Source organism: Nerophis lumbriciformis, linkage group LG15 (genome assembly GCF_033978685.3).
Source record: "Nerophis lumbriciformis linkage group LG15, RoL_Nlum_v2.1, whole genome shotgun sequence".
NCBI classification, from domain to species: Eukaryota; Metazoa; Chordata; class Actinopteri; order Syngnathiformes; family Syngnathidae; genus Nerophis; species Nerophis lumbriciformis.
This window is the reverse complement of record NC_084562.2, coordinates 8813903-8837261: the sequence shown is the minus strand read 5'-3', so window position 1 is coordinate 8837261 and position 23359 is coordinate 8813903. Positions and strand designations below refer to the sequence as shown.

The 23359-nt window shown below is 40.2% G+C and overlaps 1 protein-coding gene across 1 annotated transcript; it reads left to right on the top strand.

Moving 5' to 3' along the window:
* The first annotated feature begins 4647 nt into the window (after positions 1–4647).
* cln6a (CLN6 transmembrane ER protein a) lies at positions 4648–23359 on the top strand. Its single transcript, XM_061975375.2, has 8 exons — positions 4648–4822; positions 9752–9860; positions 9944–10042; positions 10223–10411; positions 16306–16361; positions 18534–18656; positions 22845–23130; positions 23230–23359. Exons 1-7 carry the CDS (start codon positions 4761–4763, stop codon positions 23113–23115), a joined length of 909 nt encoding a protein of 302 aa, XP_061831359.1. The 5' UTR covers positions 4648–4760; the 3' UTR covers positions 23116–23130; positions 23230–23359.

Here is a 23359-nt window from a genome sequence, read left to right as displayed (position 1 = left end):
CGTCAAGCTCCGGTACCAGCTCCACGACGTCAAGCTCCGGTACCAGCTCCACGACGTCAAGCTCCGGTACCAGCTCCACGACGCCAAGCTCCGGTACCAGCTCCACGACGCCAAGCTCCGGTACCAGCTCCACGACGCCAAGCTCCGGTACCAGCTCCACGACGCCAAGCTCCGGTACCAGCTCCACGACGCCAAGCTCCGGTACCAGCTCCACGACGCCAAGCTCCGGTACCAGCTCCACGACGTCAAGCTCCGGTAACAGCTCCACGACGCCAAGCTCCGGTAACAGCTCCACGACGCCAAGCTCCGGTAACAGCTCCACGACGCCAAGCTCCGGTAACAGCTCCACGACGCCAAGCTCCGGTACCAGCTCCACGACGCCAAGCTCCGGTACCAGCTCCACGACGCCAAGCTCCGGTACCAGCTCCACGACGCCAAGCTCCGGTACCAGCTCCACGACGCCAAGCTCCGGTACCAGCTCCACGACGCCAAGCTCCGGTACCAGCTCCACGACGCCAAGCTCCGGTACCAGCTCAACAAGTCCAAGAACAAGACCCGCCAAGCCAAGACCAAGACACGCCATGCCAAGACCAAGACCCGCCATGCCAAGACCAAGGCCCGCCATGCCAAGACCAAGGCCCGCCATGCCAAGACCAAGGCCCGCCATGCCAAGACCAAGGCCCGCCATGCCAAGACCAAGGCCCGCCATGCCAAGACCAAGGCCCGCCATGCCAAGACCAAGGCCCGCCATGCCAAGACCAAGGCCCGCCATGCCAAGACCAAGGCCCGCCATGCCAAGACCAAGGCCCGCCATGCCAAGACCAAGACCTATACCAAGACCCACGCCGAGCTTCGCCGCCTGACGCGCCACGCCGAGCTTCGCCGCCTGACTCACCACACCAAGCCACGCCTGCCACGATGATGACGCGCCTGCCTCCTCGTCGGCCACGGATATGGCCGCTACCTGGTCGCCCGCCACGCCAAGTGCGCCCACCTCCCAGTCGGCCACGAATGTGGCCATTCCCTGGGCGCCCGCTTCGCCTGCTGCAGCGGCGTTCCACTCGCCGCCGCCACCTAACTCTGCCCCGGTGGATACGGGGACACGTGGTCTGGCGACCCACCGCCATGTCCCCCTCCCGCCCTCCCATGACTCTTGTTAATTTTTATGGACATCTGGTATCTGTCCTTAAGGGAGGGGCTCTGTCATGTTTGTGTAATCATGTTTTGTTTAGTTTCTGGCTTTTCACTCCCTTGTCTTGTCACCATAGCAACCATTAGTTTTCACCTGTCACGTCACGCACCTGTTTTCGTTAATCATGTCTGTAGTATTTAAGTTCAGTGTTTTTCAGTTTGTTTTTCTGACGACCTCGCACCCCATACCGCCCCGCATTTATGCCCCCTGTCACACTCTGTCCTCCGCTGCGCACTTCATGTCCATGCCAAGTAAGTTTTGTTTCGATTCATGCCACAGTTAGTGTTTTGTTTAATTGTTCATAGTTTTTTGCCCCCGTGCAAGTCTTTTGTTTTCATTAGTCAAGTTTGTACATCCGCCTTGAGCGCGCCTTTTGTTCGTTTGAGTGTTATTATTAAATTATGTATTCACCTTCATGCCGTGACCAGTCCAATTCACTTGCACCTCGGGAGAACAAACCACACCATAGTCCAAGTCTTGACAATACCACAGTTTTTTTTGCAGTAAAACACTCGCAGCTCAGTTGCCAAATTTTTTTTGTCAAAAAACAGCAGCGCTGTTTTTCTATTTTTCAGTAACATGCTGTAAAAAACAGTAAATTTAAAAATGTTACCGCAAAATCTACTGTCATTTTTACAGTGTAAAATTTGATGGACACCTTGCTTAAAAATCATATGTCAAGCAGACAAAAGGTATTTATTTTTATTTTAACAAAAAAAAATGGTTTGAATAATATCTGTCGCATTATTAGATAATATTCAAGTTTTCCTCTGTCGAAATGAGAAGAACCAACACATTTAGTAAAAAAATATGAAGTAATCTATTGGTACATATTTCCAGGCTTTCAAGGGCCAAAAAAAATGAGGTGGCGGGCCTGACCTGGCGCCCGGGCCTTGAGTTGGACACATGTGTGTTAAGAACTCCCAAGTCCAGCATCATTTTGACACACTAAACGTACTGAAACAGAACCAAAAATGTAGGTACAGACCGTAGAGCAGGGGTGTGAAACGTACGGCCCGCAGGCCGGATCAGGCACGTGAACAGGTTTTACCAGGACCGCGGGATGAGTTTGCTAAGTATAAAAATGAGCCGAAACTTTTTGAATGAAAGAAACCGCTGTTCTAAATGTGTCCACTAGATGTCGCAATAGCAATTCTTTGTATCTTTGTAGATGATGCTACATATGTAAAAAAATACAAATAAACCACATATTAGTGCACCAGTCAAGGAAAATGAGCAAACTACATAAATAACATCCTGTAATTTGATTTTGATATAATTTTTTTATCTTGATAGATTGAACATTTATACCAATGAGTTGACTGATGAACATTATCACATAAATTATTCAGAAAGTATTATTAACGACAAATAAATATGGAATACTATTAACCGCAACATGTAAGTGTAAAAAAACAACAACATACATACATTTTTAAACAAAGAAAACAATCTGAAGTTGTCTTTATTTTTAAGTTATCGTGCTGTGATTTTACCAGTCCGGCCCACTTGGGAGTAGATTTTTGCTCCATGTGGCCCCCGATCTAAAATGAGTTTGATACCCTTGCCGTAGAGGGTAAGAAACAATTCAGATTAAGGTACAATTTTTTATCTGAATAATATAAAACAATATATCTCAGCTAAAGCAATAGGCCTACTAATCTTTTGCCACACACAAATCTAGTGTGTTGATAGTTATCATTGAATGTATACTAACAACAACAACATGCTTTTGTGTGTGTGCACCCCTCGTGTACGTCTGGATGACAAATTCCTCGGGGGGACGAGCAATTTTTGTTGGATATAATTAGTAGTTCTAAAAAGTATAGACATTTAAAAATATACATATGATACACTTATCCACCACTTCATCCATCCATTCATTTTCTAGATAATCTTACTTATCTCACCATATGAAATATAACTTACTTCACTAATAATTATTTATTTATTTATTTTTATTATTATTACTTATGGAGTATATTGTTACTACATTGAGAACAGGAAGTGAAAAAAAGTTCTAGCAACTGCTATGTAAAGGAAAAGGGGTAAGATTAAATAAGCTCTGCTTCTCCTACTCCTTTTCGAACATTTTGAATTGAGGAACTGGAAATTGGGATGCATCATGTTGTATGCATGCATGTTCGAAATAAACACAAACTCAACTCAACTCACCTTATGATAACTAGCCAGTGGTGTGAAATGTAAAAAATAAAAATGTAACTGTGCTTTAAACAACCCCTTTAAGATGATCGTGAAAAACAGAAAGGCAATTTTAGAGAACAGTGTAAAAACATTTTTTATCATTTAAAAAGTAATATATGATGCCCCGCCCCTTTTAAAAACATTTTCTCTCACTTGTTTCTATTTCTTTCCTTATTTTATGATATGGATTGATTGATTGAAACTTTTATTAGTAAATTGCACAGTACAGTACATATTCCGTTCAATTGCCCACTACTGTATTTTTCGGACTATAAATCGCTCCGGAGTATAAGTCGCACAGGCCGAAAATGCATAATAAAGAAGGAAAAAAAACATATATAAGTCGCACAGGAGTATAAGTCGCATTTTTTGGGGAATGTATTTGATAAAACCCAACACCAAGAATAGACATTTGAAAGGCAATTTAAAATAATAAAGAATAGTGAACAACAGGCTGAATAAGTGTACGTTATATGAGGCATAAATAACCAACTGAGAACGTGCCTGGTATGTTAACGTAACATATTATGGTAAGAGTCATTCAAATAACTATAACATATAGAACATGCTATACGTTTACCAAACAATCTGTCACTCCTAATCGCTAAATCCCATGAAATCTTATACGTCTCTTACGTGAATGAGCTACATGATATTATTTGACATTTTACGGTAATGTGTTAATAATTTCACACATAAGTCGCTCCTGAGTATAAGTCGCACCCCCGGCCAAACTATGAAAAAAACTGCGATTTATAGTCCGAAAAATACGGTAAATGGTAACACCCGAATAAGTTTTTCAACTTGTTTAAGTCAGGCTCTACGTTAATCAATTCATGGTACATGCATTCATATTTCATGTTTCTGATTTTGTTCTGTTGTTTGAATATTAATCATAAAAAAAATATGTATTCGTTTTAAAGACGCTACTCCTGATTGTTTTGTACTGCATTGTTATTTAAAGAAAGTTAAAAAAAAAGAAAAAAAAAAAGAAGCCGCGCATCGAAACTGCATGTTGATTGGTTGAAACCCCCACAAGGCGGGCCCACCAACACTGTAAACAGAAAGTGATCGACTCGTGTCAAAAATGTGTCTTATAAAGAGTAATTATGTGACTTATGTTCTTGAAGACTATATTTCTGACTGTTCTGCACTCCATTGTTATTTAAATTAAGTTTAAAAAAAAGAGAAGAAGCCGCGCATCTAAACTGCATGCTGATTGGTTGAAGCCCCCACAAGGCGGGCTCACCAACACTGTAAACAGGAAATGAACGACTCGTGACAAAAAAATGTCTTATAAAGAGTAATTCTGCGACTTTTGTCCACTACAACATTACACCTTTGACAGGACAAGGCACCAAAAATGCAGACAGTACGGCAACGTCGACTCAACGAGTTGACGTTTGAAACCAAAACAACAAACAGGTTGGTTGAATAGAAGTCTCGGCTAAACTTCGCTTAACTTGCCTAACAATAATTTATTATCAGCTTGTAAACATGTTGTAACTTGTGTGGGATTTAAACACACACCCATCCATCCGTCCATTTCCTACCGCTTGTCCCTTTCGGGGTCGCGGGTAAAACACACACGTTGCCTCTCATTTATTGAATAAAAAATATTGACATTCAATGATTTGGTGCATTTGCTCACAGCTATAATTATACACAAAGCGAACCCGAAGTTGCTTCTCAATAATGTGCAACAATTATTCCTCAACAAACGCTGAGAAATATCATATTTTGGGAAATAAACATGTTTGCACGTACAACCAGGGGCGCCGAAAAGGGGGGGTAAAGGAGACGGATTCTAGGGGCCCATGATGGAGGGGGGCCCAGAGAGGCCCCTAATGATGATGAAATTATAATACAGAAAAAATAATGACACTGTGTTGGGGGCCCTGTAAAAATTATTTTCATGGGGCCCAAAATCCCTAGCGGCACCCCTGCGTACAACACTTACAACATTTAACATATCATCAGTATGTGGAGTTAAATTATGGAAGGGATTAAGCAAAGAAGTCAAACAATGTACTAATATGCATACTTGCCAACCTTCGGACCTCCGGATTCGGGAGATTGTTGGGTGGTGGGGGCGGGGTTAAAGGCCTACTGAAATGCGATGTTCTTATTTAAACGGGGATAGCAGGTCCATTCTATGTGTCATACTTGATCATTTCGCGATATTGCCATATTTTTGCTGAAAGGATTTAGTAGAGAACATCGACGATAAAGTTCGCAACTTTTGGTCGCTGATAAAAAAGCCTTGCTTGTACCGGAGGTAGCAGACGAGTAGCGTGACGTCACAGGTTGTGGAGCTCCTCACATCCGCACATTGTTTACAATCATGGCCACCAGCAGCGAGAGCGATTCGGACCGAGAAAGCGACGATTTCCCCATTAATTTGAGCGAGGATGAAAGATTCGTGGATGAGGAAAGTGAGAGTAAAGGACTAGAGGGCAGTGGGAGCGATTCAGATAGGGAAGATGCTGTGAGAGGCGGGTGGGACCTGATATTCAGCTGGGAATGACTAAAACAGTAAATAAACACAAGACGTATATATACTCTACTAGCCACAACACAACCAGGCTTATATTTAATATGCCACAAATTAATCCCGCATAACAAACACCTCCCCCCTCCCGTCCATATAACCCGCCAATACAACTCAAACACCTGCACAACACACTCAATCCCACAGCCCAAAGTACCGTTCACCTCTCCAAAGTTTATATAGCACATATATTTCCCCAAAGTCCCCAAAGTTACGCACATGACATGCACATAGCGGCACGCACGTACGGGCAAGCGATCAAATGTTTGGAAGCCGCAGCTGCATGCGGAATCACGGTACCGTGTCTGCGTATCCAACTCAAAGTTCTCCTGGTAAGAGTCTCTGTTGTCCCAGTTCTCCACAGGCCAATGGTAAAGCTTGACTGTCTTCCGGGAATGTAAACAATGAAACATCGGCTGTGTTATCCGGCACACCAGTCAAGGGGTGCATTCTACGGCGGGGGTGCGTTATCCAGCACAATACCTGCCGCAATACACCGCTTCCCACCTACAGCTTTCTTCTTTGCTGTCTCCATTGTTCATTGAACTAATTGCAAAAGATTCACCAACACAGATGTCCAGAATACTGTGGAATTTTGCGATGAAAACAGACGACTTAATAGCTGGCCACCATGCTGTCCCAAAATGTCCTCCACAATCCGTGACGTCACGCGCAGACGTCATCATACCGAGACGTTTTCAGCAGGATATTTTGCGCAAAATTTAAAATTGCACTTTAGTAAGCTAATCCGGCCGTATTGGCATGTGTTGCAATGTTAAGATTTCATCATTGATATATAAACTATCAGACTGCGTGGTCGGGAGTAGTGGGTTTCAGTAGGCCTTTAAGGGGGAGGAGTATATTTATAGCTAGAATTCACTTAAATTCAAGTATTTTTTTTATATATATAAAAAATAAATACTTGAATTTTAGTGTTCATTTATTTACACTTATACACACACATAACACTCCTCTCTACTCATTGTTGTATTTGAAAGTGCAATGCTTTTCAGCCAGTAGCACAGCCTTTGAAGGAGCATAGGTATGGGCAGCATCTGTGAAATTAATTTTGCAGGAAAGGAGTGAGTTTAGGGTTGAATTGCCCATCCTCGTTCTATTCTCTGTCACTATCTTTCGAACCATCTTTTCTAACCATACTGTTATGTTTTTGGACATTACTACTTGTCGTAGTTTTGAAGCAATGCATGATGGGAATCCAGATGTTGTGTGTCAGTGTATTAACGTGCCGGCTGGAATAAACACACGCTGAGAAATAGCTCCGTGCCTGCCTAGTTTATGGGTTATGGATAAACCTATGGATAACGGAGACATATATGATAGTCTCCTTCTTGTTGTGTGTGCAGTTGCGCACTGAGCTCCAAAAGCCGTATGTGTTATAACGTGACTGGGCCGGCACGCTGTTTATATGGAGGGAAAGTGAACGTGACGACAGGCTGTCCACACTCAGGTCCGGCTGGAAATCGAGAGAAATTTGGGAGAATGGTTGTCCCGGGAGATTTTCGGGAGAGGCACTGAAATTCGGGAGTGTCCCGGAAAATTCGGGAGGGTTGGCAAGTATGCTAATATGATCCACATCAAACAACAACATTTTGATGAACATCCTGAACCTTACTGAAAAATTAGATAATCTTATTTCTCATTACGTGAATCCCAACTTAACAATGTAGTCATGATAACTATTATTGTTGAATTATTTATAACAAATGTTGTGCTACAAATTAGGCACAGGGAGTGAACAAACACTTGTTTTAAAGATTGCTATGACATGGAAAAGGGGTAGGAATAAATAGGCTCTGCTTCTTCCTGCTCCTTTTTGGACACATTGAAATGAGAAACTGCAAATATGTGATGTACCACATTTTACCTGTTAAATGAAATACAAAACCCAAAACCAGTGAAGTTGGCACGTTGTGTAAACAGTAAATAAAAACAGAATACTAAGATTTGCAAATCCTTTTTAACTTATATTCAATTGAATAGACTGCAAAGACAAGATATTTAATGTTGGAACTGAGAAACACATTTTTTTTTTTGCTAATAATTATTAACTTAGAATTTAATAACAGCAACACATTGCAAAAAAGTTGGCACAGCACCATTTTTACCACTGTGTTACATGGCCTTTCCTTTTAACAACACTCAGTAAATGTTTGGGAACTGAAGAGACCATTTTTTGAAGCTTTTCAGCTGGAATCCTTTCCCATTCTTGCTTGATGTACAGCTTAAGTTGTTCAACAGTCCGGGGTCTCCGTTGTGGTATTTTACGCTTCATAATGAGCCACACATTATCAATGGGAGACAGGTCTGGTCTACAGGCAGGCCAGTCTAGTGCCCGCACTCTTTTACACTACGAAGCCACGCTGTTGTAACACGTGCAGAATGTGGCTTGGCATTGTCTTTCTGAAATAAGCAAGGGCGTCTATGAAAAAGACGTTGCTTGGACGGCAACATATGTTGCTCCAAAACCTGTATGTACCTTTCAGCATTAATGGTGCCTTCACAGATGTGTAAGTTACCCATGTCTTGGGCACTAATACACCCCCATTACATTACAGATGCTGGCTTTTGAACTTTGCGCCTATAATAGTCAGGATAGTTATTTTCCTCTTTGGTTCGGAGGACACGATGTCCACAGTTTCCAAAAACAATTTGAAATGTGGACTCGTCAGACCACAGAACACTTTTCCACTTTGCATCAGTCCATCTTAGTTGAACTCAGGCCCAGCAAAGCCGGTGGCGTTTCTGGGTGTTGTTGAAAAATGGCTTTAGCTTTGCATAGTAGAGTTTTAACTTGCACTTACAGATGTTGTGACCAACTGTAGTTACTGACAGTGGTTTTCTGAAGTGTTCCTGAGCCCATGTGGTGATATCCTTCACACACTGATGTCGCTTTTTGATGCAGTACCGCCTGAGGGATCAAAGGTCCGTAATATCATCGCTTACGTGCAGTGATTTCTCCAGATTCTCTGAACCTTTTGATGATATTACGGACCGTAGATGGTGAAATCCCTAAATTCCTTGCAATAGCTTGTTGAGAAATGTTGTTTTTAAACTGTTCGACAATTTGCTCACGCATTTGTTCACAAAGTGGTGACCCTCGCCCCATCCTTGTGTGTGAATGACTGAGCATTTTATGGAAGCTGCTTTTATACCCAATCATGGCACCCACCTGTTCCCAATAAGCCTGTTCACCTGTGGGATATTCCAAATAAGTGTTTGATGAGCATTCCTCAACTTTCTCAGTCTTTTTTGCCACTTGTGCCAGCTTTTTTGAAACATGTTGCAGGCATCAAATTCCAGTTGAGCTAATATTTGCAAAAAAAATTAAGTTTTTCAGTTCAAACATTAAATAACTTGTCTTTGCAGTCTATTCAATTGAATATAAATTGAAAAGGATTTGCAAATCATTGTATTCTGTTTTTATGTACGAATTACACAACGTGCCAACTTCATTGGTTTTGGGTTTTGTATTTTAGGCAGAAACACCAAGACATTTGGAATTCACAAATGTGATACTGGGTTCCATTGTTAAAAACGTACAGTTTTGTCCATCCATCCATCCATTTTCTACCGCTTATTCCCTTTTGGGGTCGCGGGGGGCGCTGGAGCCTATCTCAGCTACAATCGGGCAGAAGGCGGGGTACAACACCCTGGACAAGTCGCCAACTCATCGCAGGGCCAACACAGATAGACAGACAACAGTCACACTCACATCCACACACATACAGTTTTGTATTTAATAAAATGCACTGTATTATGATCGCATTCATCTGTTTTATCAGCGCCAGTGAAAACATGTCACAGAAGAAAAAGTCAGGCTTCCATTTCGACTTGTGGCTTTACCTGACCCTGCAGAACTGGATTCTAGACTTCGGAAGGCCTATCGTCATGGTAAGGAAGTCCATGTTGACCTGATTCATAGTTTCTGAAATGTCTATGAGGCAATCAGCACCTGCTACACCCACACACTGTAGATCATGCTTCCACTCGAGTGGTTCCCACTGAATAAACCAAGCGCCGGAGACTATTTCCACATGGCCTACAATGTGATAACACCATTCCTCATGCTGAGGGTAAGTGAACACTGTAAATACAACTTTATTTTTTAAAAAGCAAAGATGCATTCACAGACTATTTTTAATAAATGTGATGTAAGTGTTGATTTAAAACTGACAGCCAACTAGATCTGGATGAGATTTTTGGCAAAATTCTGTACCACCGCACTTATTTTATCAGGCCATTGTCACTTTTAGTTGATTGAGCGCAGTCCAAGGGCGTTGCCTGGCTCAGCAGTCTACCTCTGCATCATTACTTTTGTCATGGGAGCCAGCATCCACCTGGTGGGAGACTCCATCAACCACAGACTCATCCTGAGTGGCTACCAGCTCCATCTGTCAGTCAGAGAGAATCCGATCATCAAAGACTTAAAACCTGCCTCGCTGGTAAGGATGATAACATTTGTGGGAGTAAAATATACTGTGTGCTGTTTTATAATGCAAGGCGGTCCAAACCTTGCAGAACACAGTGGTGCCTCGGTTTTCGTTAGTAATCCGTTCCAAAAGGTCAGACGGAAACGTAATTGTATGATAACCAAAGCAAATTTTTCCACTGTGAAATAACATAAACCCAATCATCCCTTCTAGAAATCCAAAACTATGTGGAATGCATCAGAATGACATACAATATGACATGGATAAATGAATATTTAATTAGGGGTGTGCCAATCCGATATTGATATCAGCAAAATAAACAAGTATTGGTGGATACTGGCTTGTATCCAGCCCTTATACAAGCAGTCCTGCAGCGTGTTTACTTGTGCAAAGGTGGATAGCCAGTTAACATCCAAAGGGCACACATGTTTGGTATTTTCTTGTATTTTAGTCAAGTCATGGTAAACTATTCTGTAGGAGCTGGCAACGACACAGCAGCTAAGCACACAATAGAACACAAGCTAGACATACGTAGTAAGTGTCCTTGATTGAACAACATTGCAATTTGTTGATGTAAACAAGTATAAAAACATGATAGTTGCCTATTACATACAAAGTCTCCAAGGCAAAAGCTTATTAGAAAGTATCCAGTAACAAACGTGTCCGCATAATTTAGCTTAATGCGTCATCCATCCATCCATTTTCTACCGCTTGTCCCACACGAGGTCGCGAGGGGTGCTGGAGTCTATCTCATAAGCTTCATTTATTGAATTATTGTGACCACTAGGTGTCGCCATCAACAAAATTATTTCCACTTCAGTTTTTAATTAAAGACAGCAGTTATTGAGTAATTTCACTTCGTCAAACCTTTTCTAACATTCCAAACTGCAAAATAAAATATAGAAGTATGTGATATGATTTGTGCTGGTATCATATCGGATTATTGTGGGTATCAGCCATTACTCACAGCTCTAGTATCTGTATCGTATCAAATGTGAAACATCGAGACTGCCCCAACTACGGCGTGGAGCAGTTGGGAGAGTGGCCGTGTCAGCAACCTGAGAGTTCCTGGTTCGATCCCAAGCTTCTACCAACCTAGTCACGTCCGTTGTGTCCTTGAGCAAGACACTTCACCCTTGCTCCTGATGGGTCGTGGTTAGGGCCTTGCATGGCAGCTCCCGCCATCAGTGTGTGAATGTGTGTGTGAATGGGTGAATGTGGAAATAGTGTCAAAGCGCTTTGAGTACCTTATAGGTAGAAAAGCGTTATACAAGTATAACCCATTTACCATTTAAATTTAACGTCCATTTGACTGGTTGGTTAAGACTGCGATTAGCGGAGAGGGAGGAAAGGAACAGAGAGCCACCTTTGAACTTTGCCACAAGTTATTTCTTGAAAAATCCTCAATAGAGTTTCTCACCTTCTTTATCAAAGTGCTTGCATTCACGACTTCAAGCCCCACCGAGGCCTTTTTTGCAGTCCTACTTGATGGAAAAAAAGCAAAGCCAGCAACACGTGAGATATTCTACATACGAAATTGAGGGACATTTTTCATTCAACTAAATCATGTGAAAAGGGGGGCATATGAAAACCAAGGTACCACTGTAAGGAAAATGCTGAAACCAATCCAATGAAGCTCAGTGCCGTATATGCAAATGTATATGATTTAAAAAAAATATATATATATACTGTATTTTTCGGACTATAAGTCGCAGTTTTTTTCATAGTTGAAAAAAAGTGCGACTTATACTCAGGATAGGGATGTCCCGATCCGATATTTGGATCGAATCGGCCGCCGATATTTGCCAGAAAATGCGTATCGGCAAGGCATGGGAAAATGCCGATCCAGATCCAGTTTAAAAAAAACTCCGGTCCGTGTTTTCCAACACACAGATTCAAATAATACATTCCACTTTTCTGCTGCTCCCTATTTCCGTTCCGCATTTTCCAGCACACCTTCAACACATCCACAGGTCTGTGGATTCTCACGCAGTTGCTTTTAGCTGCTGGCATTGCCACTCCTTCTTCTGTCTCCTTCTCACAGACAGCAAGCGCAACTTCTTACACACGTCATACGTCACATACGTATACGTCCTCTCCCAGCAGAGAGGTAGCAGCATGGCTAATGTTAGCTGTGATGCTAGCGCAGCCGCTAAGGTGTGCGCCTGCTCAAACGTCCTCTGCACACGGCAAATCTATGCCACGCACAAAATCAAATAAAAAAATAAGCGCATAACAATTTTCGATACACGGACACGACAGAGAAAACAGTTTTCGTCATCATTGTTCAAATATTGTAACGTCTGTCGAGACGCTTATCTCCATTCGGTGCCACACGTCCAAACCATCAAAATGCCGGGGCAAACATTTCCACATCAACACCGTATGAAAAAATTAGTGATTTTTTTAGTTGTGATTTCGTTCTCTGCATGAAAGTTTAAAAGTAGCATATATTAATGCAGTATGAAGAAGAATGTTTTAATGTAGACATGCAAGCCTTTAAAGAACATTTTGAAAATCAAGACTACATTTCCTGCAAATGGGTGCATTTCTACCCTATATTTTAACTTTAGAATTATTCTCATATCAAACTCTTTTGGCTGTCTTTTTGACACTTACATCCGGCGCCCCCCTCCACACCCCGGATTATAAATAATTAAATGTGATTATCTTGTGTGATGACTGTATTATGATGATAGTATATATCTGATAGTATATATCTGTATCATGAATCAATTTAAGTGGACCCCGACTTAAACATGTTGAAAAACGTATTCGGGTGTTACCATTTAGTGGTCAATTGTACGGAATATGTACTTCACTGTGCAACCTACTAATAAAAGTCTCAATCAATCAATCAAAACACATAGAATCATCATACTGCTGTGATTATATGCATCAAGTGTTCATTCAAGGCTAAGGCAAAATATCGAGATATATATTGTGTATCGCAATATGGCCTTAAATTATCGCAATATTAAAAAAAGGCCATATCGCCCAGCCCTAGTTCAATGATGCCATTTCTGATTGTCATGTATAATTTTGTCTATTTTGTGTTTATCCTTGAATAAACAGGTCAGTTTCTTGTTACCAACCATTGTGTATTATTCAAACTCCCCTAATTCAGCTGGCTAGTTGTTATCAAGAGTACTAAAACCCTTTTCAACATGATTCTGACAACTAAGTAGGCTAAATAACTTTAAACTTTAATACATGCTCGGATAGGCCAGTATCGGTATCGGTCAGTATCGGTATCGGATCGGAAGTGCAAAAACAATATCGGTATCGGATCGGAAGGGCAAAAACCTGGATCGGGACATCCCTAACTCAGGAGCGACTTATGTGTGAAATTATTAACACATTACCGTAAAATATCAAATAATATTATTTAGCTCATTCACGTAAGAGACTAGACGTATAAGATTTCATGGGATTTAGCGATTAGGAGTGACAGATTGTTTGGTAAACATATAGCATGTTCTATATGTTATAGTTATTTGAATGACTCTTACCATAATATGTTACGTTAACATACCAGGCACGTTCTCAGTTGGTTATTTATGCGTCATATAACATACACTTATTCAGCCTGTTGTTCACTATTTTTTATTTATTTTAAATTGCCTTTCAAATGTCTATTCTTGGTGTTGGGTTTTATCAAATAAATTTCCCCAAGAAATGTGACTTATACTCCAGTGCGACTTATATATGTTTTTTTCCTTCTTTATTATGCATTTTCGGCCGGTGCGACTTATACTCCGGAGCGACTTATACTCCGGAGCGACTTATACTCCGATAAGTACGGTATATGTTTGTGTTCGCATGTGAAAAGTAATTACATTGCTTCACATTGTAACATTTTATGTTACAGCTTTACTCCAAAATAGAACCAGTCATTTCCCTCTTCAAAATGCGACACCTAATACCCTATAATGACAACATGAAATACATGTTTTTTTTGTGATTTGAAAGCTAAGAACCAAGAAATCACATGAACTTAAGTATTCACCGCTTTTGCCATGGAGCTGAAAATTGAGCTCAGGTGCGTCTTGTTTCTGATCATCTTTGAGATGGTTCTCCAGCTGATTTGGAGAGGCACCCACCTGTCTGTATCATGTCCCGCAGTTGACAGCAAAATGTGACTTGGTGTTGAAACCCGTGTTTTTGTTAGTCTCATACTGAAAATGCATTCGCTTCAACAATATAAGAACATATGATTTCTTGAAGTATGGATACTGAAAGGCACACTTTCATGATGCCTCTAAAGATGACAATGTTGTTGTATAACGTCAAAAGGGAGTGTGTGCATTTGGGTATGGCTAATATTGAGTGAAACATCACTACCACATGTCTTTGTGTCAGATCCATCTAACCCCTACCTTGTGCAAACACTCTTTCCACATGTCATAAAAGGCTAAATGTCCTTTTGGTTATTCAGTCACAGAAGGTGGCACCTGCAGTACTTATTAAATCATTTTAGGTAGGGTAAATGGCAATATGACACGTGTATTAACTTAAGAGCATTTGCTTGACTGAAAAATTTAGCGATATTTCATAATGAAGCCATTATTACACAAGTTGTTTAAATCTATTGTCCAGGGGGCGAAACCGGACTGCATGGAAAGTAACTATATATATATATATATATTTATAGGGCTGCAACTAACAACTAATTTGATAATCGATTAATCTGTCGATTATTACTTCGATTAATCGATTAATTATCTGATAAAAGAGACAAACTAAATTTCTATCCTTTCCAGTATTTTATTGGGGGGAAAAACAGCATACTGGCACCATACTTATTTTGATTATTGTTTCTCAGCTGTTTGTAAATGTTGCAGTTTATAAATAAAGGTTTATTTAAAAAAATAAAATAAAAAAAAGGAGCCTCTGCCCATGCGCATAGCATAGATCCAACGAACCGATGACTAAATTAATCGCCAACTATTTTAATAATCGATTTTAATCTATTTAATCGATTAGTTGTTGCAGCCCTAATATATACACACATATATATATATATATATATATATATATACACACACATATATATATACACATGTACACATATATATATACATATATATACACACATATATACATTATATATATATATATATATATATATATATATATATATATATACATTTACGTCATACTAAACCATTGTCTATATTGAATGAGAACATACTCAGTAAACAAATTTTACACTCATTAAGTGTGTATGGCAATCAAAAGCCCCTTTTAATAAATTCCATTTTATATTAGCAGAGGAAAGTTGGGACCTTTTTAGACCAAAAATCAAGAGGTTAATTATAATAGTTTCCAATACTGTACTGTACAATAATGTAAAAACTCAAAATGTGTATGCCACATAAGATAAATAGTTCAAAATGTAAGTCATGATTATTATTTGTTTTTAATAATGTATAATTGACCATACAATTTGATGATCATAGATCAAGAAAAATCACATTTGGAAGTGCAACCAAACCAGAAAGAGCAGTAGGGGTCACTGTTGCTCAAGGAACAGCAAAGTTAATAGATGTGCTGTATTAAGTCTATCCATCCATCCATCCATTTTCTACCGCTTATTCCCTTTGGGGTCGCGGGGGGCGCTGGAGCCTATCTCAGCTACAATCGGGCGGAAGGCGGGGTACACCCTGGACAAGTCGCCACCTCATCGCAGGGCCAACACAGATAGACAGACAACATTCACACTAACATCCACACACTAGGACCAATTTAGTGTTGCCAATCAACTTATCCCCAGGTGCATGTCTTTGGAGGTGGGGGGAAGCCGGAGTACCCGGAGGGAACCCACGCAGTCACGGGGAGAACATGCAAACTCAACTAAAGTAATTAGAGTTTTATAATTCTTCTGACCTCACATTTGTTTACAGATTGACTCCTTTGAATTGCTGTATTACTACGATGAACACCTTGGACATTTAATGTGGTATGTCATTTATTCTATTTTTGCAAGAATTGTACAAGTGGTCCTTGGTACACGTCCAGGTTTTGTTCCTACGACGGCAATGTAAGTCAAGTATTGGGGTAAGTCGTCACTTATACCAAATTATTTAAGTCGACATTTAGATATTTTTGTGCGCCGTGTGTGTGCATGTTACATTATTAGGGCAATCTTTTTGTTGCTCGGAATGATCAAAAGAACTTTGGTTTGCCAAGGCATGCATACTTTAATTGAAGCAATCAACTCAATCAATTAACAAATAATTTTAACTGTAATTGTGTGGGGAAAAAATATTGATATTGCTATATACAACAGCACGTACTCTAAGGGTATAATACTGATTTATTTCATGTCTTAATATTGAGTATTTATTTTCAAAGTCATTTTTGGGCCAAATGTTTCACAATTTTATACACCTGTGGCCGGGCCAAGTGATTAGGACACCTGATTCTGATCATTTGGATGGGTGGCCAAATACTTTTGGCAATATAGTGTATATTGCATAGGCCTACTTTGATGGCAAGCCAAGGCCAAAAGTAAAATTATCGCCATATTTCGTTCAGCATAACTCTGCATGTTGCATCCAACCTGACGCACTGCATTCTCTTCCATTTACGCACATCAAAAGAGCATCATACACAAATACCGGTACAAATAGATGGAGTAGACATTGAAAGGGTAAAATAAACTAGATTTTTGGGTGTAATAATAGATCATAAAATTAACTGGAAACCTCATAAAAAATATGCAACATAAGATGGCAAGAACTATTTCAATAATGAACAAAGCAAAATATGTTTTGGGCCAAAAATCACTCCATATTTTCTACTGCTCGCTAGTGTTACCATATCTGAGTTATTGTGCAGAAATATGGGGAAATAATTACAAATGTGCGCGTCATTCACTAACCGTGTTACAAAAAAGATCAGTTAGACTGATACATAATGTTGGATATAGAGAACATAAAAACACTTTATTTATTGATTTAAAAATATAAAAATTCAACGATTTGGTAAAATTGCAAACAGCTAAAATTATGCACAAAGCAAACTATAACCTGCTACCCAATAATGTACAACAATTCTCAACTAAAGATCTCAATTCTGTACACTGCTGCTGGAATTTTTAATTTTCCTGAGGGAACTCTCCTGAAGGAATCAATAAAGTACTATCTATCTATCTATCTATCTATGAGAAATATAACCTTCGAGGAAAAACTAACTTAAAACATTTGTATGCACGTTCAACATATAAGACTTTTAGCATATCAGTATGTGGAATTAAACTATGGAATGGATTAAGCAAATAAGTTAAACAATGTACTGATATGATCCAGTTTAAGAGGTTGTTCAAATTAATAGTGCTTACAAAGTACAAAGAAGAATAATTATAAGAAATACCTTCAACCTTATTGAAAACGGGATATTCTTCATCTCATGACTGACTTAATTATACATTGCAAGAACTGCTGTATTAATCATTCACTGATGTAATTGTGTTACAAAAACAAGACAGTAAATTAACATAAGTATTTGTAAACGCTCTGAAGTGGGAAAGTGGAAGGATTAAATAAGATTTGCTTCTTCCTACTCTTTTTTTTGGACATGATGTCAAGATCAATTATATGAAATTATGTGTAATGTATTATACTGTAAGTGTGTTCATGTTCGAAATAAACTCAACCCAATCAATCAATCAACTTTTTCTCCGCCTGTGTATTCTTTCATCTCGTGCACGTATCTCGTCCTTCTTTTGTGCATTATTAATAATTTATGGGAATGCGTCGTAACACGAAACGACCCAAGGACTACCTGTAATATCTTTCTGTTGTGTGTGTTGAAAAATGCCTAAGATAAAAGAGCGCTAACTAAGAAGTGCGGGTGCTCAGAAATCAGAATAATGCAATTTAATTGCCTACATGGCATAACCTTCAGTCACCTTGAGTTGGTCGCTTGACTAAATTAGATTTCAGTGAAGAATTTATTAGTCATATTGTTGTCTTTACTGTCAGTAGAATAACGTCTTATGTAAGTGATGGGAAGTCATAGAGTAATGGAACACAGACACAATTAGCGATATAGAATTATCTCCTTTACAAGAAAAAACATGACCTGTCTCCTCAGTATGTTTTAAAAGAGTGCGTCTTTTATGTTTCAGGTATATTCCCTTCTTTGTCATTCTCTTCATTTACTTCACCGGATGTTTCACTGAGGCTACAGAGCAGCAGAAGATCCCAGTCAAAGGCCAGCTGTTGATTACACCCAGCGCACTCTATTACTGGTCAGTAGCCTCCTCTACTTAAAAAAAAAAATAAAAAAGTAAATATAGATTGTTGCGTTGTACCTTAACTCAACGTTTCTTCTTCTCAGCACTGTCCTTCTCACTCACTTTCTTTTTTTCAAGGGTTTGAAAACAAATTGATATCCATCTCAAGCTAGAATTTAATGCTCGTGAGTAAGACTGGATGCTTCCAGCGGATCTTACATGGTTCACTGTGTCATTTGCTATGCCAACTTATGGTGGCGATGCTTATATCTCAAATTTTTGCCTGCAACTTCAAGCATAACATCTAAGGTGCTTGGACTCCAGCGTATTGTGGGTGAAGCAGACTCCACGCAGAATGTCCGTAGTTGGAGCTTCTCTGTTGTAGTTCCTGTGAAATTTCCGCAAAACACTACATTTCCCACAATCCCTGCGCGTTGTTTACATTGAGTATTCTCGGCACCAGCTGCCCCGAGCCAAATGTTGCAGCCAGTCCGACCAGGCACATCAACGGTTTAAGAAATTGAGTCGTGCTTTTATAGATTGGCTTGATTTGAATTTAATGATACGCTCTAGTCATCCAGTCCGTCAGTCTGTGGAACAACTTAGGGGACGAGTTAAAAACCTGTTCCAACATGATTCAATTTAAAAGACTGTTTTAAAAAGAAGTACTAAAGAAGTACGAGGAGGAAAGAGCGATGAGAGAGAGGTGTATGGTCAGAGAGTGTTTGGGCCTGTGTGAGTGTATGTGTGTGTGTGTGTGTGTGTGTGTTGTGTCTAGTCTTGTCTTGTCTCATAGTAACAGTGGTACTGTTGTATTGTTAGTGTACAGGAGCTTTTCTTGTTTTTGTTTGTATAGTATTGTTCTTGTATTATATTGTTTATGTTAAATGTGGAATGAGTAAGAGGGTTTGGGATATTATAAGCATTTGCTTCATCCAACCCCTTTTTTAAGCCTTGTATAAATGTCTCTGCCAAAATGTAGAAAAGAAAAATGTGTGTTGTTGTACTGTGCAGGTTAGAAATAAATAATTCAATTCAATTCAATGATACGCTCTAGTGGCAAAATCCAGATCAGTTTCACATGTAACGGGGGTCGATGTAAAAAATACACGGCGAGCAATTTTTGTGTGTGACAGAAGTGCACGGAGCAAAGTCCGCGCGGTCCTAAAATCTGAGCACAGGTCTGGCGGACGTCTGCTTTGAGTAGATCCGTGCACACACAAAATTTGTTACAACGCGGCCCAATACAACGCAATATTCTATAAAACGCGATCGTGCCGTGGACCCAGAATTTTCGCCCTTTTTTTTCCACCAAAGTCAATCGCGTTGTTTTTCACCAATTTATCTGGTGGTCTATTAGGGTAGCTGATCAACGAAGGTCCTACGGTGCCGATGCATTGATCGTGAACCTATCGCCTGTCTTCGTCGACGCCTGAATCTACGGCCTCTTCCTTCTCTGCGGTTAAGATGGTTTTGGTCAAGCGGCTCGACGGCCGCAGTGTGAGCTTGTTCACGATGTGTCGTCCTCCCACTTCCACTGCCTCACTGGCGTAAGCTCAATGGCAGACAGCTGAAGACCTGGGTAATATCGATTAAGGAGGACCTCTCAGAAGTCTCATGTTCGCAGGTGGTTGGCCTGCACCGGTACAACCGAGATTGGTTTGCCATCTCCTGCGACCTCGCACAGGACCGCCGTGCGTGGGCCGCCATGGTTTGGGGATGTTGTCAAGGTGGCCTACTAGTGGGTAGTGCCCGCCCCATTCTGTGACGTGGGAGCACAATCCACCAGTCACGTCACATGGGGGCACTATCAACCAAGGCAGCCGCACTTAACTTTTTCAAAGAGGAAAAAGTAACAATTAAGGATTTCTATATACCACGATCCCAGGAATAACGCAATCTGTATTTTATGGACCCCAACGGCCGCATCATGTCACACTTTAAATGTAGCACGTTTCATGTACGTTCCACCTGAATACATACTTGCCAACCCTCCCGATTTTCCCAGGAGACTCCAGAATCTCAGTGCCCCTACGATAATCTCCCGGGGCAACCATTCTCCCGAATTTCTCCCGATTTCCACCTGGAAGGCACTGCCTTTAGCGTCCTCTACAACCTCACGTCCGCTTTTCCTCCATACAAACAGCGTGCCGGCCCAGTCATATAATATTTACGGCTTTTACACAAACATAAGTGAATGCAAGCCATACTTGATCAAAAGCCATACAGGTCACACTGACGGTGGCCGTATAAACAACTTTAACACTGTTACAAATATGCGCCACACTGTGAACCCACACCAAACACATTTCGGGAGAACATCCGCATACCTGCCAACTACTCCGGTTTTCCCGTAATTAGTACGGTTTTCATCAACCTATTCCGGGTTACGGTTGCAATGATAAAAAATACGGTTTTTCATTAATTAAAAATTTTTTTTTTTTTTAAATGCGCGAGGCTATTTAAAGCACCGCTGCCAAGCACGAGGCACCTGTTGCCATTGTTTCCAAACGAGCGAACGATCATGGAATCAGCCGGAGAAAAATCGCAAACGAGTCTTAAACCGAAAAGAAAACTGCAGTCATTCCGTGAAGAATATTCAAAAGCCTATCCGGGAATAATTATCCGTTCCAAAAAGGGTGAAAACTACGCGAATTGCACCTTGTGCAGACAAGATTTTTCGATCGGACACGGAGGAATTAGCGATGTAAAAGACCACGTTGGGACAAAAAAACACAAGTCTAATGCCGTTGCTAGCAATACAAGTGGAAAACTTTCAACGTTTTTCGGATTTTAGCCACAAAAAGGTAATGACACCAATGTTATCTATTGGAATTGTTTAGTACTGTTATACTGTTAAAAGTGTTTATACTATTTATGCTTTCAAGTCCAAGTTGAAGAAATCTTGTTAAATGTTGACAGCATAACTACCAAAATACAGAAGTATGTCCTTAATATTTTTGCAGTGCTATTTCTGTTGAAAAGTTAAAATGATTACATTAGAGATGTGATGTGCCACTTTTCAAGTGTCTGATGGCTTAAATTAATTTTCATTAATTTTTCATATTTTGAATTCTTTTGAGAGGCTTACAAAAAAACTACATTTGAATTGTAATTCCATGCTATTGACAGGACTATTAATTTTAATGAAGTTAGCTTACCATGTTTACAGTATGATAATTGTGATAGAAATGTGAATTTTAGGCGCAGAATATTTTTTACAATTGAACAAGGCAGTAGATTATACAAGCTTGGACAGAAAATTAATAATGACACCAATTTTTTTTAATGGAATTGTTTAGTACTGTTTTACCATTTGTTTACTGTAAAAAGTGTTTATACTGTTTATACTTTCAATTAACAAATTGAAGTCTTGTGAAAGGTTGACAGGATAACTGGCATTAACTGTCAAAATAATTTCAAACTATTGAAGTTAGCTTACAGAATAAACATGTCAATCAACCCATATGATTTTTGCTGTAATATTTTTGTTTTGAAAAGTCACTGTGACTGATAGAAAAGTGATGGTTTTAGCAACATTTTAACCTGTCTGAATGCTCATAATCATTTTGCGTCGGGGGGCGAAGCCTGAACCCCCCACCAGGACTTTGTCCTGGACGTACCGGGGCCTGCGGCCCCTGGACCCTGGCTACTAGGTTTTTCTGATTTCAAAAGTTGGCAGGTATGCATCCACACCGTAACACAACATAAACACAACAGAACAAATACCCAAAACCCCTTGCAGCACTAACTCTTCCGGGACGCTACAATATACACCCCCGCTACCACCAACCCAACCCCCCCCCCCCCCCCCCCCCCCCCCCCCCCGAATTCGGAGGTCTCAAGGTTGGCAAGTACCGGTATGCCTGAATATGTTTGGGCCTTTATCAAGAGACGGCTCTTATCTCAAAACCCTTTTAAGTTGGGGCACTTATAAATTGAGGTATCACAGTAATACAGAATAATCTTAACACGTTTAGGAGATCTGAATTAGAATTCAAGTTTAGCACATAAAACCTTCTGGTACTTTCTTTTGTCAGGAAAAAATAAAAGCTAGTTGGACAAAACGGAGCCTGCAAATGCCACTCCTTGCTGCTAATTTATGGTGTGAAATTTTGCTCACCTGCTTGCCTGTTTCTTTGGGTGTTCTTTGTAAAGATGTCTGAACTTTTTCCTCTCTTTTTCCTTTTTCATTTGTACAAGGTACTTGGTCACTGAAGGACAAATCACAGAGCTCTTCCTCCTCACCTTCTTTGCAATGGGGGTCATGATGATTCACCAGAGACATAAAGGCTTAAGCCCTGACAACAATGGACTTTTCTTGTTCTATAGTTTCAGTCTTACTTTGCTTCTAGTGGCACTTTGGGTTTTTTACCTATGGAATGACCCTGTGCTGCGCAACAAGTACCCTGGATTAATGTATGTGCCGGAACCTTGGTCCTACTACACACTTCATATAAAGAAAACCCACTGAATTACGTCTGTTCAGGTTTGTACGTCTCTTCACTACAACCAGGTATTCGTGAGTGCCTGTTCTGTTCTTATGGAGGGCAGCTTGAACTTTAATAAAATGTTCTTTTTTTCACAGACACAGACAGTCGCCTGGCTTGAAGCAAACGCCTACGGTTTCATTCAATTGAATTTGTTTTTTTACACTTGCAAATGTCTGTTAGTAGTAATATTGAGTTATTTGACATATATGGCTGAGTTAAAATTTT